The sequence below is a fragment of the Oryzias latipes genome, chromosome 16 (genome assembly GCF_053564925.1).
Source record: "Oryzias latipes strain Hd-rR chromosome 16, Olatipes_Hd-rR_3.1".
Lineage (NCBI taxonomy): Eukaryota > Metazoa > Chordata > Actinopteri > Beloniformes > Adrianichthyidae > Oryzias > Oryzias latipes.
The window spans coordinates 35,902,583-35,927,194 of NC_136252.1; the positions used below are offsets into that span (position 1 = coordinate 35,902,583).

The 24,612-nt window shown below is 51.5% G+C and overlaps 4 protein-coding genes across 8 annotated transcripts; 3 read left to right on the plus strand and 1 right to left on the minus strand.

The window, feature by feature from the left end:
• Window positions 1–2,509: 2,509 nt before the first annotated feature.
• Window positions 2,510–3,502, plus strand: gbp (glycogen synthase kinase binding protein). The gene has a single exon (XM_023964495.2). It carries the CDS (start codon window positions 2,662–2,664, stop codon window positions 3,148–3,150), a length of 489 nt encoding a protein of 162 aa, XP_023820263.1. The 5' UTR covers window positions 2,510–2,661; the 3' UTR covers window positions 3,151–3,502.
• A 1,891-nt stretch (window positions 3,503–5,393) lies between these two features.
• On the minus strand, window positions 5,394–12,943 carry kcnv1 (potassium voltage-gated channel modifier subfamily V member 1; the record flags this gene model as incomplete). Its single annotated transcript, XM_023964611.2, is given in 3 exon segments — window positions 5,394–6,039; window positions 7,231–7,892; window positions 12,735–12,943. Coding segments are annotated over 3 exon segments (1,377 nt in total), but the record flags the coding sequence as incomplete, so codon positions are not given.
• A 2,485-nt stretch (window positions 12,944–15,428) lies between these two features.
• On the plus strand, window positions 15,429–19,526 carry dek (DEK proto-oncogene). 3 transcript variants are annotated; one of them, XM_023964545.2, is made up of 12 exons: window positions 15,429–15,568; window positions 17,093–17,178; window positions 17,248–17,349; window positions 17,420–17,529; window positions 17,589–17,683; window positions 17,749–17,878; window positions 17,982–18,257; window positions 18,332–18,439; window positions 18,633–18,696; window positions 18,978–19,111; window positions 19,176–19,244; window positions 19,391–19,526. In XM_023964545.2, exons 2-12 carry the CDS (start codon window positions 17,106–17,108, stop codon window positions 19,400–19,402), a joined length of 1,173 nt encoding a protein of 390 aa, XP_023820313.1. In that variant the 5' UTR covers window positions 15,429–15,568; window positions 17,093–17,105; the 3' UTR covers window positions 19,403–19,526. The 3 variants fall into 3 exon arrangements, with proteins under 3 accessions (XP_023820313.1, XP_023820314.1, XP_078789864.1); XM_023964546.2 differs by having other exon boundaries at window positions 15,555–17,028; XM_078933738.1 differs by having other exon boundaries at window positions 15,561–16,750.
• Window positions 19,527–19,794: 268 nt separating this feature from the next.
• On the plus strand, window positions 19,795–24,612 carry creb3l4 (cAMP responsive element binding protein 3-like 4). 3 transcript variants are annotated; one of them, XM_078933739.1, is made up of 11 exons: window positions 20,157–20,295; window positions 20,415–20,572; window positions 21,080–21,205; window positions 21,295–21,559; window positions 21,800–21,906; window positions 21,975–22,052; window positions 22,118–22,224; window positions 22,428–22,496; window positions 23,648–23,732; window positions 23,810–23,900; window positions 24,000–24,612. In XM_078933739.1, exons 3-11 carry the CDS (start codon window positions 21,083–21,085, stop codon window positions 24,233–24,235), a joined length of 1,161 nt encoding a protein of 386 aa, XP_078789865.1. In that variant the 5' UTR covers window positions 20,157–20,295; window positions 20,415–20,572; window positions 21,080–21,082; the 3' UTR covers window positions 24,236–24,612. The 3 variants fall into 3 exon arrangements, with proteins under 3 accessions (XP_004086725.1, XP_078789866.1, XP_078789865.1); XM_004086677.5 differs by lacking the exon at window positions 20,415–20,572 and having other exon boundaries at window positions 19,795–20,295; XM_078933740.1 differs by lacking the exons at window positions 20,415–20,572; window positions 22,428–22,496 and having other exon boundaries at window positions 19,795–20,295.

The window sequence follows — 24,612 nt, forward strand, 5'->3', positions numbered from 1 at the left end:
CATAGGGAGTGCATTCCACTAGATGGGACCAGCAATGGCAAATGCCCCATCCCCTCTGAGTTTCTACAGTGTCCTTCATCCAGGAGCAGCTGATCTAAGTGAGCGGGAAGGGTAAAGCAGCTGGAGCAGCTCAGAGAGGTGGGCGGAGCCAGACCATTTAAAGACTTAAAAACAAATACAAGAATTTAAAAAGCAACTCTAGAATGGACAGGCAGCCTGATCTGGTGTGATATGCTCTCTCTTCCAGTTACCAAGCCTGCAGCAGCTGGAGAGCAAGGATGAGTGAGAGACACCAACGGAAAGACAGTTACAGTAATCTAGTAGGAACAAAGGCCTGGATTACTGTCTCAAAGTGCTTCTTGATAAGAACGTTTGACTTTAGCTGCCTTAACTGAAAGAAGCTGGATCTCACCACTGAACTGATCTGCTTGTCCAAATTCAAACCGTCGTCCATCTTCACTCCTACGTTTGTGACAATAGATTTAACAGATTGTGTGAGAGAGTCCAGAGTTTTGGGGTGTGACCCACTGTTGCCACGGAGACCAAAGACAACCACCTCTGTCTATTCCTCATTGAGGTGGAGAGAATGAAGAGCTGGTCCCTGGATCAGTTCTGTAGCCAGACTCCTTCAACAGAATCTCCTGGTTGTCACATCAGTGGAAGACATGAGTCCACCTCATTGGGCCCGATCAGAACCTGAAAGCAAAACCTCAACCGTGTTTCAGCGTGACCTCCGTGTGGAGCTGTACGTGTGCTCACGCTGCATGCAGGCATCCAAGATGTCCCGATGTGACAAACGTCCAACCAGATGAACTTCTCAGACCGCTGGGATCTATCAGCGTCCACTGAGGACCCGCCCACTGTCGTTTTCAGTTACACAACCTGACAGGGAGAACCGTTTCAATCCCATCAGCCCTCAGGGCTGCCTGGAGGTGTAGAGTTCTGCAAGATGGCAGTGGTCTGAACTTCCACCCCTCCTGTCTTTGCTGCTGTTGCTGGTGTGTAGATGAGTACATCCTTCCTGGAATCTAACTGTTCAGACATCCTGGTAGAGTAGGGGGCGTCCTAACCAGCCCTGTGGGACGGAAGCTGCTCCCATCCTTTCCTGATCCGTGTTCAAAGCGCCGATGGTCCCAAAATCTGACAGCTGTGTCCTTTTCTAGGACGTAGCTTCTGCAGAGTGCCAGGGTTTCATTCACCTCCGAGTTGTGGGCGGGACTGTTGGCGCAGAGTAAGCCTGCCCCCATTACCCATCATCCCCTCTGTTTACACTCTCTGCTGCTAGCTTACAGCCCCTCATGATCCCAAGATAACAGTAGCGGTGGAACAAAAACGGCAGCAGCATTGGATCCATCCATCCGTCCAGTTCTGATCCAGATTCCAGCTCAGACCAGAAAAACAAAGACCTTCATGGATCTGTTGGTCTGTAGGTGGATGAATCCGAAAGGGGCGGGGCTTGTAGACTTTGATGATGGTCGTTTCTTCATCTCCTGATTCACATCATCTTGAATACAGAAATCCTCAGAATCTCCGTTTTAAGCCTAATTTTCTTCATGACTGTCGTCCATAGTGAGAAAACGCCACAAGAACACGTTCAAAACAGCGTTTTGATTGGAGGGAACCTGAACGTGACCTCAAGGAAACTACAGTCCAAACCGCTGACAAACGTTAACGGATGTTTTATCTATCCTCTGATGTGGCGTTTGGAACATCACGTGTTGGCGATCTTTGATCCTGATCGGACTCCAAACATGCTTGCAGACAAACGTCAGAACCGCTTCAGTAAATGTGGAATCATTTCACCACATTCCTGTAAATCTTCACATCCAACGTTCTCCACACCAAGGTTCTGGAGAATGACCAGAGAACCACTGCAGTGAGGGGGACCCCCCTCCCCAAACCCCCTCATGTTCTAGTGGGGGTCCACGTTTGATTGCCACATGCTAAACAACAGGCCACGCCCCCGTACTTCGATTGTATTAAATTGAAAAAGTTCTTATGGATGTTCTGGGAGTGGAACCTTCAGCGTGGGGGGGGGGGGGGGGGGGGTCATCAGTTGGTTCATGTAAACACATGCATGAGCACGCGCTGAGCCCTCTATGCCTTAAAATGAGCTACCGCTGCTGCCGTCACGTGGTACGGCAGCCAATCAGAGCGCTCCTGCGAGCCGGGGCAGCAGGTTCATGTTCCTAGAAACCGAAACGAACACCATGTTCTCTGCGCGTGCACGCCCAGCTTCAGTTGGTCTGAGAAGCCCGGGTGTGCACGGGAGGGGGGGGGGGTTGTTGTGTCACGTGACAGACAAGTCACAGAGTTCATGGGCGCGTGTCAGTTTCAGCAGAACCGGGTCTGTTTAGACCCCTGCACGTTACATAACGGCGGTTTGAAAGGACCAAACCACCTTGCGGGGGCGGGGGACCCACGAAGACCCGGACTTTACCAGACTGGGAACCGGTCCCCAAACCGGAGTCAGACTAAAAAACAGTTCTTGGTAGGTGTGCACGCGCCGCGCGGTGACGCTCTGCCTACTTAAGCGCAGGTCCCGGACGCGGCCATCCTCCCTCCCCCCGTAAGGGAATGGAACAGTCCGACACGTAACCCATTGTTTACAAATCAAACGGCTTGTTGTTCTGGGCCGCGCGGCGTGCTGAGCGCGAGCACATGCGGATCACGGAGCCCGCAGACGCCCGCAGGATGCCGTGTCGGAAGGAGGATTTCCTGGTGCTGGAGCGCGCCGTGAACGGCGGCTCCAAGGACGTGGACGCGCTTATCTCCAGGATCGGCGAGGCGCTGCAGCTCCACGGCGGCAGTCCGAACACCGTGTCCTGCCTGCGCGGCCTCTCCGCCGGCGCGGGGGGGCTCAAACCGGCGCCCGGCACGGCCGCCTCGAAGCAGCAGAGTCCCGGCTGCTGCGTGCGGCTTCGGGGACAGCGGGGCGGCACGCGGGCCAGCCCCTACCACATCCCCGCCTCTCACTGCGACGACTGGGACCACGTGAGGCCGTGGAGGAAACAGCGCTTCGACCGGGACCAGGACGAGGCGCGGCGGCTGCAGGAGCTGCTGCTGTCCGGGAACCTGATCAAGGAGGCCGTGCGGCGGCTGCAGGACTGCGGGGACTTCGGGGCGGCGGACGGCGTGTCCTGCTCCTAACGGAGGACTGACTGGACCCGACCGGTACCCGAGGGGTCCGGTTCTGTCCGTTCTTATTGACTTTGTTGAGTGTTTATGTTCGCCCGCGTGTAAGGGGGGGGGGTCATTGTTTACTGAGTGGGGCCCCGGGAGCATGCGCAGTGGGAGAGCACATTACCGCGGACGATGAGTCACCTGAAGCTCCTTCACCTGGTCTCTTTTTTTTCTGCGTTTGCTTGGGGGGGGGGGGGGGTCGTCAATGTGTTTGAAATTCCAGTCAGGAGTTTGATCTGTGATCACGTGACTGCTTCGTACCGGAGCTCTCTGTTCCTGAACTTCAGGGTTTTTGTTTAAATAAAGTTTTGTAAACAGCTTCCTGTCTGTTTGTGGTCTAACTGGGGTCTGACTTTATCCTGGGAGGGGTAACTTGACACCCCCAACCCGCTCCCACAGTGCTGCGCCAGGACTAGACGGGAACCTCATGGTCCTGACTGACAGAAGGCTCATGATTGCGCATGCTCAGACATAAAGCATGTGGGGAGCGTCGACCAGAGCTTCTGCCAGGGGGGTATTCCAGAAGGCCCGTTTAAACTCCCCTGACTTTAACCCTGAACTCTGGCTGAAGTGTCCTGAGCTTGCTCACTCTGGGTATGTCGGTTCCAACAGACCGGATATGAGTTAGCGTAATTACGCTCTTGGTAACCCTGGGTTAATGCACGTGCACAGCAGGTACATAAAGACATTCTCAATGGATCGCAGATTTATGGAGTCACCATGGAAACGAAAAAAAGAAAGTGCTATGCTTCAGTGAGACGGAGTCTGAGATTTTAATGACGGCGGATGAAGATTATACGTCCATCAATAGTTTCTGATCTCATTTCTGTTTCCATTGTGACGCATATCTATATAACCGGTCGCTTTCTGCGTTGTGCTGGTTAATAATATGGTGTGACACAGTGTTACCTCTTGGAGAGAAGCCCCCCTTTGTTCTGGTAATAAACAGAAAACAAGACACTGTGTGATCCTGCCCACTCCAGTTCCTATACAAACAAAACAAAGCTTTAACAGTGAATCCCCAAAATATCTCTCCTAAACCATCAATCCCCTTTAATCATCACATCACAAGTTAGAAACAAATATTGCTGTAGTTATACAAATAAAAATTCAAACCAAAAAGGGCAAAACAATAGGATGGATTGGGATAATATTATTATTTTAGGATGATGACACCCACCTCTCTGACAGGAAAACAAAACAGACTAAAATATTTTAACCATAACTAAAGCAAATAATTAAATTAGATCAAAGTAAAAAGTTTCTCTTTCCAACATCCATATGTGGTCTTATCACCCTCTCACGGTGGAAAAAGTATTATCTGAGCTTCTTCATCCACTAAATCATCTTCAAATGGACACGCCATGCTGCCTCACCTCTCTGTAAACAAACTAACCTTCAACTAAACCTGCTCCGGACCAGGTTATGTTCAGAGCATGAGTTGCCATGACAACTTGACCTACCCTGAAACATTCCTCCATTTCTGGAACCGAAAGCTGAGGTTATCAACTTCCTTAGCCTCAAACGTACCGTGGGAGCTAGCATAACCTGATTCTGGAATACCCCCCTGATCTCCACCTCCACCCAAAACCAAACAGTTGGACCCTAACTTTCCCACCCTCTGATGGGAGGGGCTCAGAACCATGAGGCAGGTGTGCAGTCTGAGACTTTAAGGAGGCGGAGCCACACAGCGATGACCCTCAGCTGCTGTCTGACCATCATCTCCGTGGTAACCTGAGGGTCCCGGAGGCCCTTGAGCAGCTCACTACTGCCAGGCTGGAAGGCTGCAGTGGAGCCTGAAGGAGGACAGACAGAGGGGTGGAGCCTGAAGGAGGACAGACAGAGGGGTGGGGCCTGAAGGAGGACAGACAGAGGGGTGGAGCTTGAAGAAGGACAGACGGAGGGGTGGGGCCTGAAGGAGGACAGACAGAGGGGTGGAGCTTGAAGAAGGACAGACGGAGGGGTGGGGCCTGAAGGAGGACAGACAGAGGGGTGGAGCTTGAAGAAGGACAGACGGAGGGGTGGGGCCTGAAGGAGGACAGACAGAGGGGTGGAGCTTGAAGAAGGACTGACGGAGGGGTGGATCCTGAAGGAAGACAGACAGATTGAGCCCTGTGGAATACTGTCTGAATCCCAGATTGATCATAAAGAACCAAAAACAGCTGGAAATAAAAGAACCGATTGGCAACAGCTAACTAAGGGTTAGAGGAAGATCTCTGCAGGATTCCAGCTTCTGCTCTCATCCAGGTGTAGAGGGCGTCCTCCCGCTGAAACAACGTCAGATGGAGTCTAATCCTCTTCACTGAAACACCAGAAGTGCCACAGATGCAGCAAACAGGTCCTCACGGTTCTACCACCACAGATCGTCTCCGCCGCTGCTCTGCGTGCTGGCGCGCTCGCGGCCCTTCAGCCGCAGCATCTCCAGGACGCTGTGAGTGTAGGCGTCCCTCAAATTAAGGCCTCTGTCCCCCACGGAGCCACGGGCTAACCTCTTCAACATCTCGCCGTGACGTAGCGCTGCATCCCGTATCTTTAGCGTGAAGTAGCAGGCGGAGAAACGGTCGTTGATGATGGCGATAGGCAGCGCCAAAATCAGGATGCCAGACAGGATGCAGAAGAAGGCAAGCACCTTTCCCACCGCGGTGTCAGGACGGATGTCCCCGTAGCCCACCGTGGTCATGGAGGTGGTCGCCCACCACCAGGCGGTCGGCACGCTGGTGAATGTGGTGGCAGGAAAATCATGTTCCAGAGCAAACACCATGGTGGCAAAGATGGAGATGCCAACGCAGAGGAAGAGTAGCAGGAGGCCAACCTCCTCGTAGCACTGAATGATGGTCATCCCCAGACACCGGAGACCTGGACAGGCAGATCACAATCAGAAGCCAGAATAAGATTTCTGTCTCTTGCTCATGGAAAAAAGAACCGGATAGTCCTGATCTTGTTCCTGGACTAGAGGTCCAGATAGTCCTGGTCTTGTTCCTGGACTAAAGGACCAGATAGTCCTGGTCTTGTTCCTGGACTAAAGGTCCAAATAGTCCTGGTCTTGTTCCTGGACTAAAGGACCGGATAGTCCTGGTCCTGGACGCAAGAACCGGATAGTCCTGATCTTGTTCCTGGACTAAAGGTCCAAATAGTCCTGGTCTTGTTCCTGGACTAAAGGACCGGATAGTCCTGGTCCTGGACTCAAGAACCGGATAGTCCTGATCTTGTTCCTGGACTCAAGAACCGGATAGTCCTGGTCTTGTTCCTGGACTCAAGAACCGGATAGTCCTGGTCTTGTTCCTGGACTCAAGAACCGGATAGTCCTGATCTTGTTTGACCTCAGGAAAATGCAGCCATCTTGAATTAAAAAAAATCTTTTTTAATAACTTCTACAAATTTAAACTCCCAGTGATTCAGATCTACCGCCTCCGAATTCCTCGAGCATCATGGGAAGCTACTTAGGAAAAATGTTGCTTTTTTGTAGATTTTGAACAGCGTTAGCGTGGCGAGCTCTCAAAATGGGCGTTTCCCTGTTGCTCGCACATTTTTTCTGGAATATTGTAAACGTGTAAAATCGTTGGCTCAAGCTGAACAAAACTATATGACCATATTAGGAATGTGGGTGTGGTTACCAGAATAACTATGTTGCTGAGGAAATCCAAAACCGGCGGGTAGTGCCTATGAAACCATCACCTCATATACCATTCAGTCAGCATAGATGCTGGTTCCTGCTTCTCTGAAGCTCTCATGAAAACACTTCACAGTACGCTCCATATAGGCTGGCCCGTAGGACCTCTCAGAACCAGAACCACTGTTATGACCAATTATAGGCGCAGCAGTGAAGCCCTGAATTTTGTGATGATGCACTGAGATCCAGCTGCTCCTCCCCTGGCAGATTCAGGTTGACACTCCTCTACCCTGCTGAGGAGCCCGGGAGGTGCTGTCCCCCTTAAGGTCTAACACGTGACATGTAAGACTTCAGAACACAGAGGACCTGCAGTGAACGCATCCTCTTAAAGCATCTGAAACAAAACCCAAACCTTCTGACGACCATTGTCTTCTCACCTGTGGAGTGTCGGCCCAGCTTGAGCATGCGCAGTGAGCGCAGGAGGCGGAACACCTGCACCACCCGGCCCATGTTCTCCAGCTCTGTGGTGCCCCTGTGAAGGCTCTCCACCGCCAGGGTGACGTAGAAGGGCAGGACGGCCAGCAGGTCAATGAGGTTGGGGATGCTGCGGCCAAAGCGGCACTTGTCCCGGACGCACAGGAAGCGCACCAGCAACTCCCCCGTAAACTAAACCACGCACACGTACTCCAGCACATCCAGCAGCCAGGGGGCGCCCAGCCCCCACCCACCCAAGTTCTGCCCCAGGTCCAGCGAGATCAGAACCATGTTGAGGACGGACAGCACCACAAAGAACATAGAGAGTGACCCCACGGTGCGAGCGGCACAGGACGACTCGGGCTTCTCCAAAAGGTCCCACAGGCGCTGGCGGAGAGCCGGGCAGGCGGCTCCCACAAAGTCCTCATCCTGGTTGTTGGGCTCGAACCCTTGCTGCTCCTCAAGCGACTGCCTCTGCTCTTTGCGGCGGTAGTAGCGCTCTCGGCAGCAGGGGTGGATGCAGAGCTCGTCTAGACCCCAGTACTTGATTTCCTGCAGAAAGGAGATCTCGCAAAGCTCCTCCATGACGTGCAGGTGACCTGTGCGGTAAAACTTCACCACATACCTGCAACCAAACACAGGAGCACCGTTACGACTTCCGTGACATGTTCCCCTGCTCACCATCACATGTTCGCCAGCAGACGTTCACGTGTTCACCAGCAGACCTTCACGTGTTCACCTACAGACCTTCACGTGTTCACCTGCAGACCTTCATGTGTTCACCTGCAGACCTTCACGTGTTCACCAGCAGACCTTCACGTGTTCACCTACAGACCTTCACGTGTTCACCTGCAGACCTTCATGTGTTCACCTGCAGACCTTCACGTGTTCACCAGCAGACCTTCACATGTTCACCTACAGACCTTCACGTGTTCACCAGCAGACCTTCATATGTTCCCCTACAGACCTTAATGTGTTCACCTGCAGACGTTCACGTGTTCACCTACAGACCTTCACATGTTCACCAGCAGACCTTCACGTGTTCACCTGCAGACCTTCATGTGTTCACCTGCAGACGTTCACGTGTTCACCTACAGACCTTCACATGTTCAGCTACAGACCTTCACGTGTTCACCTACAGACCTTCACGTGTTCACTTGCAGACCTTCACATATTCACCAGCAGACCATCACGTGTTCACCAGCAGACCTTCAGATGTTCACCTGAAGACCTTCACATGTTCAGCTACAGACCTTCATGTGTTCACCTGCAGACCTTCATGTGTTCACCTGCAGACCTTCACATGTTTTCTGGTAGATCGTCACATGTTCACCAGCAAACCTTCACGTGTTCACCTGCAGACCTTCACATGTTCACCTGCAGACCTTCACGTGTTCACCTGCAGACCTTCATGTGTTCACCTGCAGACCTTCACGTGTTCACCAGCAGACCTTCACGTGTTCACCTACAGACCTTCACGTGTTCACCAGCAGACCTTCATATGTTCCCCTACAGACCTTAATGTGTTCACCTGCAGACCTTCACGTGTTCACCAGCAGACCTTCACGTGTTCACCTGCAGACCTTCATGTGTTCACCTGCAGACGTTCACGTGTTCACCAGCAGACCTTCACGTGTTCACCTACAGACCTTCACATGTTCACCAGCAGACCTTCACGTGTTCATCTACAGACCTTCACGTTTTCACTTGCAGACCTTCATTTGTTAACCTGCAGACTTTCACGTGTTCACCTACAGACCTTCACGTGTTCACGAGCAGACCTTCACGTGTTCACCTACAGACCTTAACGTGTTCACCTACAGACCTTAACGTGTTCACCTAAAAACCTTCACATATTCACCAGCAGACCTTCACGTGTTCACCTACAGACCTTCATGTGTTCACCTGCAGACCTTCACATGTTTTCTGGTAGATCGTCACATGTTCATCAGCAGACCTTCACGTGTTCACCTACAGACCTTCACGTGTTCACCTACAGACCTTCACATGTTCACCTGCAGACCTTCATATGTTCCCCTAAACACCTTCACGTGTTCACCTGCAGACCTTCACGTGTTCACCAGCAGACCTTCATATGTTCCCCTACAGACCTTAATGTGTCCACCTGCAGACGTTCACGTGTTCACCAGCAGACCTTCACGTGTTCACCTACAGACGTTCACGTGTTCACCAGCAGAACTTCACGTGTTCATCTACAGACCTTCACGTGTTCACCTGCAGACCTTCACGTGTTCACCGTCAGACCTTCACGTGTTCACCAGCAGACCTTCACGTGTTCCTCTACAGACCTTCACGTGTTCACTTGCAGACCTTCACATGTTCACCAGCAGACCTTCACGTGTTCACTGGCAGACCTTCATTTGTTAACCTGCAGACTTTAACGTGTTCACCTAAAAACCTTCACATATTCACCAGCAGACCATCACGTGTTCACCAGCAGACCTTCAGATGTTCACCTGAAGACCTTCACATGTTCAGCTACAGACCTTCATGTGTTCACCTGCAGACCTTCATGTGTTCACCTGCAGACCTTCACATGTTTTCTGGTAGATCGTCACATGTTCACCAGCAAACCTTCACGTGTTCACCTGCAGACCTTCACATGTTCACCTGCAGACCTTCACGTGTTCACCTGCAGACCTTCATGTGTTCACCTGCAGACCTTCACGTGTTCACCAGCAGACCTTCACGTGTTCACCTACAGACCTTCACGTGTTCACCAGCAGACCTTCATATGTTCCCCTACAGACCTTAATGTGTTCACCTGCAGACCTTCACGTGTTCACCAGCAGACCTTCACGTGTTCACCTGCAGACCTTCATGTGTTCACCTGCAGACGTTCACGTGTTCACCAGCAGACCTTCACGTGTTCACCTACAGACCTTCACATGTTCACCAGCAGACCTTCACGTGTTCATCTACAGACCTTCACGTTTTCACTTGCAGACCTTCATTTGTTAACCTGCAGACTTTCACGTGTTCACCTACAGACCTTCACGTGTTCACGAGCAGACCTTCACGTGTTCACCTACAGACCTTAACGTGTTCACCTACAGACCTTAACGTGTTCACCTAAAAACCTTCACATATTCACCAGCAGACCTTCACGTGTTCACCTACAGACCTTCATGTGTTCACCTGCAGACCTTCACATGTTTTCTGGTAGATCGTCACATGTTCATCAGCAGACCTTCACGTGTTCACCTACAGACCTTCACGTGTTCACCTACAGACCTTCACATGTTCACCTGCAGACCTTCATATGTTCCCCTAAACACCTTCACGTGTTCACCTGCAGACCTTCACGTGTTCACCAGCAGACCTTCATATGTTCCCCTACAGACCTTAATGTGTTCACCTGCAGACGTTCACGTGTTCACCAGCAGACCTTCACGTGTTCACCTACAGACGTTCACGTGTTCACCAGCAGAACTTCACGTGTTCATCTACAGACCTTCACGTGTTCACCTGCAGACCTTCACGTGTTCACCGTCAGACCTTCACGTGTTCACCAGCAGACCTTCACGTGTTCATCTACAGACCTTCACGTGTTCACTTGCAGATCTTCACATGTTCACCAGCAGACCTTCACGTGTTCACTGGCAGACCTTCATTTGTTAACCTGCAGACTTTAACGTGTTCACCTAAAAACCTTCACATATTCACCAGCAGACCATCACGTGTTCACCAGCAGACCTTCAGATGTTCACCTGAAGACCTTCACATGTTCAGCTACAGACCTTCATGTGTTCACCTGCAGACCTTCATGTGTTCACCTGCAGACCTTCACATGTTTTCTGGTAGATCGTCACATGTTCACCAGCAAACCTTCACGTGTTCACCTGCAGACCTTCACATGTTCACCTGCAGACCTTCACGTGTTAACCTGCAGACTTTCACGTGTTCACCTGCAGATCTTCATGTGTATACCTACAAACCTTCACGTGATCCCCTGCAGACCTTCACATGTTTACTAGTTGATCTTCACGTGTTCCCCTACAGACCTTCACGTGTTCACCAGCAGACCTTCACGTGTTTACCTGCAGACCCTCACGTGTTCACCAACAGACCTTAACATGTTCACCAGCAGATCTTCATGTGTATACCTACAAACCTTCACGTGATCCCCTGCAGACCTTCACATGTTTACTAGTTGATCTTCACGTGTTCCCCTACAGACCTTCACGTGTTCACCAGCAGACCTTCACGTGTTTACCTGCAGACCCTCACGTGAATGACTGAAATATATCACACTTGTTGGTTTTAAGGCATAAGTATGCGTGTGTGAACACTATCTGTTTTGTGTACATGTCGACATGTGGACATTTTTGCAGCTAGCAGGTGTGTTTATAACATTTGAATGTGTGTGAACAGGCCCCGCCCTTTTTGTACTACATTTGAACCGTACCGTAATGATAAACAACCAGTAAACCTGTCTGCTCTATGCTGCTTCATGGTCTTACCCCCCCCCCCCCCCCCCCCTATTATCACCCCCTACCCCCCTCTCTCTAACGTCCCTCTCTCTTCTTCCCTTCTTTCCTTTTCCGTCCGGTCCAACACCAAAGATTTTCAAACATAATTGAAATTAATAAAGTTTGGCCTCGATTCCAAAAGGGGTTTATTCAGACATACCTCTGGTTTGTCTGAAGATTAATAACCCCTCTTGTTAAAGTAAAATATGTCCAACACAAGAGGCCCTCAGCTCTCATCTGTCTGCCTAGCTGTTGGCCAATGACCAATGAGAATGGCGCTTTTGCACACGTGTCTGGAGCTTCTGAAGTTACAGTAAAACACATCTTGGGGGCGCTCAACATAAAACTGCCTTGCTGAGCACACATACCAGCGAAGAAGATAGACGCCAAGTAGCGTCTACACTGCCGCGAAGAAATAATGACGGACATTATAAAACATCCCCGAAAACGCTCATGATACATTTTCAGCTCTTGTACCAGTCGATAAAACTCCCCATGTTCTTCTCTTCTTGTAACTATGGGATGTACCCAAAATCGACGTCTTCTCCGGCGTCTTTCATCATTCCACAGAACAATAATTTCTTCATCTCTGGAACTGGAACTGGAGCTACTGGGGCTGGAAATATTCATGTTTTCTTTGTTTGATTCTGACAAGCGCGTAAATACTTGCTCTCTTCTTCTGAGTGAAAAGCGACTTTAAGAATCGTAAAGTTGCGCAGCGCCACCTTGTGTACAGGAGTATTTCTGTTTACATTAAGCGCCATCTAATGTCAGGGAATGAAATTGCATGTTCGCTCTGCTCATCGTCAGCGAAAGTCGCCTGGGTGTGAACACAAAAAACGCTGGCGAATAACGGCTGGCGAATATTCGTCCCGGTGTGTACGGGCCTTTAGGTGTTGGAACATTTCTTTTCACTCTGATCTGATCCCCCACCCCTCCCCCTCCATGCCTCGGGGAGGAAAAGCGCCACCTACTGGAAGGTTTGGGAGTTTCTGTCGAAGAAGAACTCGTTCTGCATGAAGTCGGCATCGTCACAAAGCTCCAGAACCGAGTCTGGACTGCAGCGGGCCAGTTTGCCCAGCCGGGTCTCGGGGTGAGACGCCAACAGCTCCTGGGACAGCTGGAAGTGGCTCCCCCCTACGTTGATGAGGAGGACGTCTAGTGGGGGATGCAGGCGGCCGACAGGTCACCGAAAAAAACGCTGGAGCCCAGAGACAGCAGAGATGTGGAGCCGACCTCTGACCCCGCCATGGAGCCAGAAGGAGGGGGGCTGCTGGAAAGAAGACAGGAAAGTGTTATGGGGGGGCTTCTCTCCCCACGTGGGAGCCTGAGTGCCCTCTGGAAGCTCTTTTCATGTGAGGGCAGCACCAAGACCCCATTCACCTACACCTGCAGTCTGATGACGAAGAAGAAGAAGTTCTTCCCTCAGAACCTGTGAGAGGAAGACGTTCTTCTCACAGGTTCTGCTCTCAGAACATGAACATGGGAGGAGGTGGGAATGGGTTTACCTCTTGGATTTCTAGAAGAATTCTCTTCTGGTTGGGTTTAGTCGGGTTCTGCCCTCAGAGGTTCTTAAAGTGAACTGTGGGATCCGGGACGGATGGAAACACAGAGTTTCTTACAGAACCAGCTGGTGTCACTCAGGAGCAGGAGAACCAGAATGAGTTCAAATGTTATTTTTTGTTCTGGCTCCTCCCCTCTGGGTTTTTCATGGATAGACACAAACAAAAAACATGATGTAAGAAAAAAAACACCTTTATGTCACGAAGAATGTTTGTAAAAAAAAAGACCGGAAGAACAGAAAGTCTGTGTTCTGTCATGAAGGAAGCAGAGGATCAGCGTTTGGGATTTTTTCTAGAGGTTTCTTCTGGCCAGCAGGGTTCTAGACCTCCAGCCTGATGGGGAGGGGGGGCGGTGTCCTCATCACTAGTCACCTGTACAGGTGGGAGGGTCTGTGGGGTTTCAGTCATTTCCTGACTGATTATTTTAGAGAATGTCTTTTTCTTTTAGGGGGGAGAAGATTGAACCAGGAAGAAATCCTGAATGTGAGGATGGATTCTGTAGTTAGATATTCATGTTCGTTTTGCAAAATCTGAATGTTCTGAACAGTGGAGTCCTTCAGACCTCAGCTGGAGGAGGAGCTGCAGGTCTGAAGGACTCGTGGAGACACGAGGAGGACTGACTGTAGCTCACTTGGTTTATTATTCCTAACTAAATATTTTCCAACCTAGAATCCAGTTTTTACTCAGTTGTGATTTCAACAGCAATACACTTCCCATCCAACTCTCATCTTTTTATCAGCAGGTTCTTCTGTATTGAAACTCATTTCTAGACATAACTACAGTCCACACAAAACTCCTCTATGGAACTGCAGATGCATCACTATTAGAAACAAATCCATCTTTGTTTCAACATGGTTTGAAAATGGAATTTGGTCCTTAATGCATCTAATTAACCCTTGTGCTATCTTAGATGACCCCCCCCCCCCTTCCATTGAGGTGTTCTCCTACCATGACAAAGGTGGATAAAGGTGGAAAGATTTCCTGTAATCCATGGACACCAGTGAAGATCACAAATCATTGAAGAAAAAAGGTTCAGAGCACTGTCTAGTGGGTCTAGATGACCCCACTCCCAACGTTAAAGTGTCTAGGATAGAACAAGGGTTACCTATACAATGCTACTCGCATGTCTTTGGATGATTTCACAGCTAAATATGATTCAAATAGAAAAGATTTTGAAAACATTATTAATGCCGTCCCTCAAAATGTTGTAAATCAGTCTCTGATCTGTTTCATGATGTCATCTACAGACGTCCTGCTGTCTCCACGCTTCTGGTTAATGGACACAACACAGCAACGTCCAAACCCCCCAACCACCACATCAGAGAATGTTTGAATGAAACATATTTTCCCTGCATCTCAAATCCTGACTATTTAACCCAATATTTTAATAATTCAGAAAATAAACAAATAGGAACTAAATATTTCAACCCCCCCCCCCCCCCCCCCCCCCATCCCTCCTAAAGCCAAGGAAGTCCACTTTAACACCTTTTCAGGTATTTACCCTTCCAAGGAATTACTAAGAAAACAGTTTGGAATTCCTGAAACCTGTTGTTTTCTTCATGTGGAGATGAAACAACTGAGCAACTTTTCTCTGAATGTTTTCCTTCTAATGTCATTTGGAATAATTTACATTATTGGCTTTTCCCCAAGATTCCACGTTTAGCAGAATTTTTCTATTAAGGACATTATTTTTGGGTTTATTTTAGAAAACAAAAACACAGAACTTATTCTAAATGTTGTAATTTTTTGGGTAAATTCTCTAAACATAAATGTCGATTCCTTAAAATCATGAAGAAGTCTGCTCTTTTTTTTCATCCGTTAACGTCATGGAAAATAAACGATGGAACTTCAAAGTATCAGAGGTAATCTCCTAAGTTATTGATCATTACGATATCCATGTGAGCCCCTCATTTTATTTTATTTTAATCTTTTTATCTTTTTAAGTATTTTTCTGTATTAAACTTTTTTAATGTTGTTTACATTTTTCTATTCCTGTTGTAATTGTAACGTGTTGAATTATTTGCCACAATACTGTAAACCTCAAGTGTTTTTTCAATAAAAGAAAATAAATAAAGTAAATTAAAATGTAAGCAAAAAGAAACTTCCTCTGGTCCTCCAGACCGGTAGGGGGCGGGACCAACCCGCCTGAACCAGAAAAAGAAGACTGTCCAATGAACAGAGCGGCCGCTGTAAGCCCCGCCCTCGAAAGAAACCGCCATCGTGAAATCAAACGGGCGCAGTGACAGGTAAGCCGCGCGCGGGTCTTCATGAAACGGTGAACGTTTCCACAGCTCGCGGGATTCGTGCCGTTACTATACGTGTCTCCGAACTGCCGCCGTTCGCGTCACACGGCAGTTAAGTCAGTGCGTGCAGCGCGCGCGCGCCGCTCAAACGATTGTTTGTTTCGAACTGAGCTCTTCTGCGCATGCTCAATGGGGAACTAACCGGCGGCGCGCGGCTAGGATCTGAGCTTTTCTACTTTATGCTTAGTTTTCTTCTTTTGTTTAAGCGCACCTACCCACGTGCACGCCCTGAAACTGAGCGCGTGGCGCCTGAAAGTAGGGAGTCTGTAGGAATGGCCCAAATGGAGTCCTTTCCTTTATCAATAACAGATGACGGACATACATGCAGCCACTGTGTGGATGAAAACCCCTCTGATGAAAAACGCTGTTTTTGATGATGGAGACATAAAGAACATTAAGATATAAATGGATTTTTCTGTTTCCAAGTCGCTGTGAATCAGGAGCAGATGAAAAAAAAGACTGTTTGAAAACGCTTGTAGGTGTGAGGTAGGAGCTACAATGGGCGGGGCCGCAGTCTCAAAGCTCCGCCCCTTTCCGATCATCCACCTGCAGACCAACCGATTCATGGTCGTCTCTGTTTTCCTGGTCTGAGCTGGAATCTGGATCAGAACCGGACGGCTGGATGGCTCTGATGCTGCTGTTACACTGCTAATGTTGGGTCGTGAGGGGCTGTAAGCTAGCAGGAGAGAGTTAACGGAGGGATGATGGGATGTGGGGGTGGGCTTAAGCGTTCCTGCCCACAACAGAATTTCTGATGAGCTCTGCAGAAACTGTGTCCCACAAAACAACACAGCTTTTTGGGTTTTGTCTAAAAAGGACCTCATCAGTAAAAGACGACTCTGGAATCGGATCAACAGATGAACTTTAATGCATAAAAACATCAACGATGGTCCGGACTGCAGAGTTCGTCCTCCTAAAACTACGGATCCTGGAATAAAGGATCGTCCGGACTGATGTTAGTGAAAATCACGACTGATCCGTCTAAATCCTCCAGTTCTTTACATCCGTGTCTTCTGGGTCCGGATCAGAGGTGTTTAAGGTTCCGCCTTAACTGACCCGCCAACGGGAGAACTGGGTTCTGCAGCCGGTCCTGTCATTCTACCCTGGAATAAGGAAACGTTTCAGGTTAGCGGTGTCTGTGACCTTTGACCCCGCCCATGCACTTGATGGAAGTTCCCTTTGGAAAACGTTAGTCTGAAGCTCCTCAGCAGAGACTTGAACGTGACCCGCTGGTGTAACGTCTGCAATGTTCAGGATGAAGACGACCAAACGGTTTCATGGAATTTTACCGCCGATCGTGTTTCTAACCCGGTTGGAACGCGACCACACGCGGATCAGAACCAAAGCGTTTTCTTCTACAGAGTAGAAGTTCTCCTGGAACGGCTCTGGTTCTGTCCGTTCCGGTGAGCTCAAATCAAAGGCTGTGTGTGATGTCATTGTTTGTAACGGTGATGTCATCATCTGCAGGACTCGCGCCGCCATGGGCAGCTCCGCGGCGTCTGAGGAGGACCGTGAGGAGGCGGGTCCGGACCGGAGCGGATCCACGGAGTCCTGTGAGGACGACGGAGCTATTCAGGTGAGCTCACCTGCGTACCTGCTGCTGAACGTCTGCTCTGCTGCAGCCGGGGGGGGCGACGTCCTCCAGGGGAAGCGGGCCAAGAAGACGGTGGAGAGGCTGGACCTCCAAGCCCCCAAGCAGAAGGAGAAGCTGAAGATCGGAGACGGTGAGCGGCCGGAGCCAGCCCGACCACTGTGGACCAGCAGCTGACCACAGGTTCGATTCCCGCCCTGCAGGTACTGGAGACAAGCTGGGGGACATTCCTCGCACCGCCCACCAGATCAGCAGGATGAAGCCAGCAGACCTGAAGCCGCTCCATTCCATCCTGTACGACCGACCCGGGAAGGTAAAGCCCACAGGCGGCCCGGTCCGCTGAGAACGTTGTGCTGACCGAATCCCTTCCAGGTGTCCACCATGAAGAGGAACCTGCGTCTCTTCAACGGGTTCCCCTTCCAGGCGGACAGCGAGCAGTTCCACCGGAAACGGGACAAGCTGCTGAAGTGAGTGAGAGCCGGAAGAAGGTCCGCTGGTCTCTGGCAGAAACCACAGCCGCTCGTCTCCACAGGAGCTCCAACCTGAGCAACAGCAAGCTGAAGGTGGTCTGCACCGTGCTGGACCTGGAGAAGAAGGGCACCCACGCCGACCTCATCCACAGGATCCTCAGCTTCCTGCTGGCGCCCAAGAACAGCGGCAAGGTGAGTCCAGACCTGGGACCCCAAGGAGGACCCGGCTCCTCTGGAGAGGAGCCACCTTCCTCCTTCAGCTGCTCCTCTCAGCACCTCCTGCTTCCTCCTTCAGCGCCTTCCTGTGAAGAAGAGGAGGAGGTCCAAGAAGAAGCTGACCAGTGAGGACTCCAAGAAGAAGAGCAGGCCCAGAGAGCGCAGCTCCTGCAGCCCCAAGAAGTCCAGAACAGGAAGCAAGTCCAAAGCCATCGTCATGGACTCCAGCAGCGACGACGAAGACGAGGACGAAGACGAGAAGACGGGAGCTTCGGCTACGGCGGCAGAGTCTGACGGAGAGAAACCTGCTGATGAAGAGGAGCAGCCCTCAGAGAGATCAGACAATGAAGAGCAGGTAAGTCAATATTGATTGACAGCAGAGACTGACCAATCACAGAGCAGCATCCAGAAGTCATCTGGGTTCACCAGTCTTCCAGGTCGGACTCGGACCGAACCAAGAAGAAGACGGCCAAGTCCCAGGAGACGCCAACAAAGAAGAGGAGGGTGAAGAAGAGGAGCTCAGAGGAGCTGGAGCAGGTGAGGAAGACTCCTCTTCATCTTCAGGAAGAGAAGGTTCTTCCATCAGAGCAACTGGAGGGTAGAAGAGAACGTTTCTGCTTCTGAAGACCTGACGAGATCAACGAGAACCTTTCAGCTGCACTTTGAGGGGGGGTCTGATCCCAGAGGAGATGCTGACCTTTGGTTCTTCTGATGGTTCTGGTCTCTGCAGCCCAGAAAGAAGAGAGCCGCTCCGCCACCGTCTGCAGCCAAAATCCAGAACGCCTCAGACACAGGTGAGGAGTACTGAGCATGTGCAGGCGTCTGTCTAACGTGCACACGTCTCAGACGTGCACTTTAAAAACACGAACTCCTCCGTTTTCATGATTTAGTTTTGTTTTGAAAACCTGCTTCCTGTCAGCTACTGGCTGCAGGTTATCCTGTCAGAGCTTGGTGTGCAGGTGCACCTGCAGCTGCACCTGCATGCACCCCGGGGTTCATGATCAACCTAAACCTTTTAAATCAACAAAGAGAAGAGCAGACGCAGCTGCAGCCTCTGACCTGCGTTTGTCTGCAGACTCTGAAGACGACCTGCCGCTCATCAAGATGGTGAAGACGAGTCTGAGCGACGCGGAGCTGAAAGAGACGCTGCAGACGCTGCTGAGAGACGCCGACCTGGAGGAGATGACCATGAAGAAGATCTGCCAGAAGGTAGGAGGCGGACCAGAACCTGCCCGTGGTTCTGTCTGGGCTAACAGGTCTGCTTGTGTTTCAGGTTTTTGACATGTTTCCAGAACACGACCTGAGCAGCAGGAAAGACTTCATCAAACAGACCGTTAAGGATGTGAGTGACCACACACATGCGCGCGCACATGCACACAACGATGCACACAACGCATGGTTTTATTTTGAAAGTTCTTTGGAGGAACAGGATGTCATGATTTGTGTGAAACAGGTTTTGGTCCTGACGTCGTGTCTGTTTCCTTCCAGATCATCACATGAAGATGCAGAAGACCCCCCCTCCCTCCCCCGCTGGTCTTACTTTAGTGCTTTTTTTACCTGAATGATTCTGAGTGTTTGAATGTTCTCCTGTTCCTTTAATAAAGTTTTACAGTTTTGAAGAAAACCTTCCGTCTGTTATTCATCTCTTAAACGGCTGCAGCTGCAGGAAGTTCTCTGCAGACGGCTGCAGCTGCAGGAAGTTCTCTGCAGACGGCTGCAGCTGCAGGACCGCAGACAAGACTCGAGCTCCAGAATGTTCTGATGGTGGGGACAGAACTGCATGCTGGGAAGCAGAGAGGATTTGTGGGATGTTCTGCAGTGATGTCACAGACCCGTTGGCCCCCCTCTGAGGATCCTGCTCGTGTGGAAATGTGGCTTTTTAGATGAGACAAGTTTGAAACGTTTCTGATCTCAAACCTTTACTGTCCGGACAGAAATATTTCATTTATTTACAGAAATAAACGGAAGGAAACGATGTTCAGATGTGGAATCATTTCAAAACAAAAAGTTCTCTCAGAGGAAAATCAATAATTCTAGATTCATGTCAGAAAGATTCATGATGAAACGTTTTAAATCTTAATATTTGATTTTGTCAGAAAATATTTTTTAATAAATCCGTTTTTTTTCTTTGTTTCCTGCTTAAACCAAGAATCCAGTGAAAAACGGAACCAGAACTGGACACTGCAGTCTGGACTCCCGCCAGCAGGGGGCGACATGCTCCTGCAGACAGTGACGTCACAACAGCTGAGGAAGAGGAGGAGCTTGTCCTGCCAGCTGGACTTCCGCCTTTCCTCTGAGCAGACCTGTTGCGGGTTCGTTTGGGCCAGTCTGGCTTTGTGGATCCGCCCACATGTAGACCCGAACCGGGATAAGCGGCGGACTTACGCTGTTCGGTGAGTCAGCCGAGCTTGACCCTACTGTGGGTTCGGCTCAGAGAGGTGGGGGTTCGGTTCTGGGTGAAGACCCAACAGTCAAAGCAGGTCCACAACCGCGCTCTTGTGTTCTGGTACAGGCCCAGAACTGATTTTGCTGCTGCGCGCGGAAGCCAAAGTTCTGCGGGTTGATCCGCCGCGTCCCATGATCCACCTGTCCGGACTCACCTGAGCCTACACGTAACTTCGAGACGTCAGGTTTCAAACCCGCGGTGCTACAGGAGCCCACCCGGTCCAGGTGTTGTCTGTGTGCGGTCCAGAGGGTTCTGGTGGTGGTCTGAGCTGCCCCCCCCCCCCCCCCCCCCCTCGGTGTGGGTTTGTGGTAGTGGGGGGGGTTCTGTCCCCCTCATCGAAACCAGTTCTGCGTCCTCTTTTGTCGCCCCGCCCCTCACACGTGCCACTCCCCCGCCGTTTGTTTCGTATGTGTGTTGTTTGGAGCGTGCACGCGCTCGTGTACCAGGATGTCCTGTTCTGCACGCTCTCGCCTGTCACCTGCACAGACGGGTTCTGCGCTCCAGGTCTGGTTTGTAGGACCACAGTCGGGTTCTTCAGGGAGAACAGAAGCTCCGGTTCTGCTGGTTCTGGGCGGGTCCAGAGTTCAAAGGTTCCACTTTGACCAATCGTGGCATGTTTAGGTGCTTCTGGACCTGCCAGCTGTTGCGTTGCCCCGGGTGGGATTGACCTGGGCTTACCTGTAAGGTTGAGGGGAGGAAGCCCCGCCTCCTGATACCTGTGACCGTTCCAGGTGATGGACGCCGAGAGCGGTCAGCTGTTCCTGGCGGCGGGAGGAGGGACCTGCCTCGTTGGTGCTGACCTGGTCTTCAGCGCCTCAGAGAAGCCCCTGCAGGACTGGGTGGTGGACCCCGATAGCGTGAGTTTGTGGTCATGTGATGACGGCGTGGAAGCGTCACAGAATGTCCACCCCTCACTGATCGGTCCGTTCATGCTCCGCCCCCGCAGGCGCTGAACGACAGCGAATCAGAGGAGGTCCTCCACGGCGTCGATCCAAACGAGGTGTTTGGGGGCGCGGCCCCAGCTGACCCCTCCTCTGAGAGCGACAGTGGCGTGTCGGAGGAACCGCTGGGAGAGAGCCCTGTCGCCCCGGCAACAGCCCTCCCCCTGGCAGCAGCCCCAGCCGCCGTCTACCAGGTGGTTTATGACATCAGCGGGCTGGGCGGGGCCAAGGCGGGTCTTGGGGAGGACAACGTGATCTCCATCGAGCTCGGTAAGCTTTGGTTCTTGACAGATCCTGAAAAACTGGATCTGCCACCCCAAGCAGGAAAACCGGACCTGGGGTCCAGCAGAACCAGAAGAACCGGCTCCTGCCGGAACCAGCAGTTTGTTAGAACTCGGAACGCTCCGATGGACCACAGCGGTTCTGACCTCGTGTGTGCTTTGGACCGGCATGTTTCTGATGATCCTCGTCTTCGTGGCGACGGTCTGACCTCTGACCTCCTACCTTCAGATGGGTGGAGCTCTCAGCTGATGCTATCGGACTCCTGCCCGTTGATTCCGGTAGCTGGACCGGGCCTTGTCACCTCTGCGTACCCCCCCAGCCCCGATGGACACGCGGTAAGACTTCCTGTCTGAGGTCGGCGTCTGACCTGCTCTGACCCCGACTCCCTCTGCTGCTCCTGCAGCTCCAGCTGACCGAGGAGGAGCAGAAGCTGCTGACGCAGGAGGGGGTCTCCCTGCCCAACAGCCTCCCGCTCACCAAGGTGGGTCTTTAGAGCCGCCCTCACCTCTAGGAGCCCCGCCCCGCTTAACCAGGCCCTCCCTGCAGGCGGAGGAGCGCGTCCTGAAGAAGGTCCGCCGGAAAATCCGCAACAAGCAGTCGGCCCAGGACAGCCGGCGCCGCCGGAAGGAGTACATTGATGGACTGGAGAGCAGGTGAGTCTGCCGCCCCCTGACCACCACCCACTGGGGGGGCTCACCTGAAAACACCTGCAGCACGGAGGAACAAGGATCTGGGTCAGAACCTGAACAGATGCTGTCAGGGAGCAGTCATCTGGTAGCTCCACAACTCCTCCTCCTCACTGCATTCATAGTGTGTGTGTGTGTGTGGGTGTGGGTGTGTGTGTGTGTGTGAGCAGGGCGGCAACGTGTTCAGCTCAGAACCGAGACCTCCAGAGAAAAGTGGAACAGCTGGAGAAACACAACAGGTGATGTCATTTCCTTCATCCATGAGGTCACTTCCTGTGTGTGTAATTGTGTTTCTTTGTGTCCCTTCAAGTCTCTCCTGTGTGTAATTGTGTGTCTTTGTGTCCCCTCAGGTCTCTCCTGTGTGTAATTGTGTGTCTTTGTGTCCCCCCAGGTCCCTCCTGTGTGTAATTGTGTGTCTTTGTGTCCCCTCAGGTCTCTCCTGTGTGTAATTGTGTGTCTTTGTGTCCCCCCAGGTCCCTCCTGTGTGTAATTGTGTGTCTTTGTGTCCCCTCAGGTCTCTCCTGTGTGTAATTGTGTGTCTTTGTGTCCCCCCAGGTCCCTCCTGTGTGTAATTGTGTGTCTTTGTGTCCCCCCAGGTCCCTCCTGTGTGTAATTGTGTGTCTTTGTGTCCCCCCAGGTCCCTCCTGTGTGTAATTGTGTGTCTTTGTGTCCCCTCAGGTCTCTCCTGTGTGTAATTGTGTGTCTTTGTGTCCCCCCAGGTCTCTCCTGTGTGTAATTGTGTGTCTTTGTGTCCCCTCAGGTCTCTCCTGTGTGTAATTGTGTGTCTTTGTGTCCCCCCAGGTCCCTCCTGTGTGTAATTGTGTGTCTTTGTGTCCCCTCAGGTCTCTCCTGTGTGTAATTGTGTGTCTTTGTGTCCCCCCAGGTCCCTCCTGTGTGTAATTGTGTGTCTTTGTGTCCCCCCAGGTCCCTCCTGTGTGTAATTGTGTGTCTTTGTGTCCCCCCAGGTCCCTCCTGTGTGTAATTGTGTGTCTTTGTGTCCCCCCAGGTCTCTCCTGTGTGTAATTGTGTGTCTTTGTGTCCCCTCAGGTCTCTCCTGTGTGTGTGTGTAATGTTTGTCTTTGTGTCCCCTCAGGTCTCTCCTGTGTGTAATTGTGTGTCTTTGTGCCCCCTCAGGTCTCTCCTGTGTGTGTGTGTAATGTTTGTCTTTGTGTCCCCTCAGGTCTCTCCTGTGTGTGTGTGTAATGTTTGTCTTTGTGTCCCCCCAGGTCTCTCCTGTGTGTAATTGTGTGTCTTTGTGTCCCCCCAGGTCTCTCCTGTGTGTAATTGTGTGTCTTTGTGTCCCCCCAGGTCTCTCCTGTGTGTAATTGTGTGTCTTTGTGTCCCCCCAGGTCTCTCCTGTGTGTAATTGTGTGTCTTTGTGTCCCCCCAGGTCCCTCCTCTCTCAGCTGCAGCAGCTCCAGACCTTCATCAGGCAGACGGTCAGCAGAGGAGCTCAGACCAGCACCTGCTTACTGGTGAGGATCTGAGTCTGTCATGCAGACGGCCGCGTTCCTGTGGTGCAGTGTCCGCATGTCTTGTGTTTGATTCCCAGATCATCCTGGTGTCTCTGGCTCTGATCGTCATGCCGAGCTTCAGTCCGTTCGGCCGCCGGTCTGCAGACGAGGAGTACAGACCCACAGGAGGTCAGTAGAGACCCGGACCCGGCAGAAGGTCCGGTTCAGCAGATCAGAGGCTTGAGGTGGGAGCATCATGGTGTGGGCTCATCAAGGTTCTGCTGTCAGTCATCTCCAGGTCCATCCTGACCGACCGCTCTTCGACGGCAGACGATGGCGCCCGCCTTCCTGACGCATCACCACCAGAGTCCAGCCAATCAGGAGCTCCGGAGGAGGCGGGCCTTCTCCAGGAGCCAACAGGAAATGCAGACTTCAACGAGGGGCGGAGCCAGTCACTGAACGCCTCGGCCAAACAGGAAGATGGGCGTGAGGCCTCCAAGTCAGCCCACGCTGATGAGATGTAGAGGTCCAGAAGAAGCTTTTGGTTTTTGGCATCAAGGACTTTTGATGGTCCAGCCTGGCGGGTTCTGCAGAATCAGAACAGAACATCTGGGTTGCCTCAAAGGAATTCTGTAGAACTATCTGAAGGTCCAGGTGTTTCTGGGGGGGTGGTGCTGAGTGGAACCAGAGATCATCTTCGTGGGACCTCCAGCCAGAACAAGCCCACGCTGAACTTTGACCCGCAGCGGTCTGTAGCGGGCCCACGGCGCCGGAGGACGGGTTCTTCAGGTGGACGACTTGTTCCAGCTGAGAGTAGAAACGGTTACGGTGGTGGAGTGGATGTTCTGCAGGCATGAAGGTTCTGACTACGGATGTAAATAAACATGTCGGTTCTGATGAA

What these genes read in the sequence shown, in the direction of transcription:
- creb3l4 (XM_004086677.5), top strand. Translation starts at nt 21,083, where the DNA reads ATGGACGCCGAGAGCGGTCAGCTGTTCCTGGCGGCGGGAGGAGGGACC. An exon ending in CCAGCCCCGATGGACACGCG is followed by an intron (nt 21,907 to 21,974) that starts GTAAGACTTCCT and finishes CTGCTCCTGCAG; the next exon opens with CTCCAGCTGACCGAGGAGGA. An exon ending in GGAGTACAGACCCACAGGAG is followed by an intron (nt 23,901 to 23,999) that starts GTCAGTAGAGAC and finishes TTCTGCTGTCAG; the next exon opens with TCATCTCCAGGTCCATCCTG.
- dek (XM_023964545.2), top strand. Translation starts at nt 17,106, where the DNA reads ATGGGCAGCTCCGCGGCGTCTGAGGAGGACCGTGAGGAGGCGGGTCCG. An exon ending in GATCAGACAATGAAGAGCAG is followed by an intron (nt 18,258 to 18,331) that starts GTAAGTCAATAT and finishes TGGGTTCACCAG; the next exon opens with TCTTCCAGGTCGGACTCGGA. An exon ending in CCAGAACGCCTCAGACACAG is followed by an intron (nt 18,697 to 18,977) that starts GTGAGGAGTACT and finishes GTTTGTCTGCAG; the next exon opens with ACTCTGAAGACGACCTGCCG.
- gbp (XM_023964495.2), top strand. Translation starts at nt 2,662, where the DNA reads ATGCGGATCACGGAGCCCGCAGACGCCCGCAGGATGCCGTGTCGGAAG.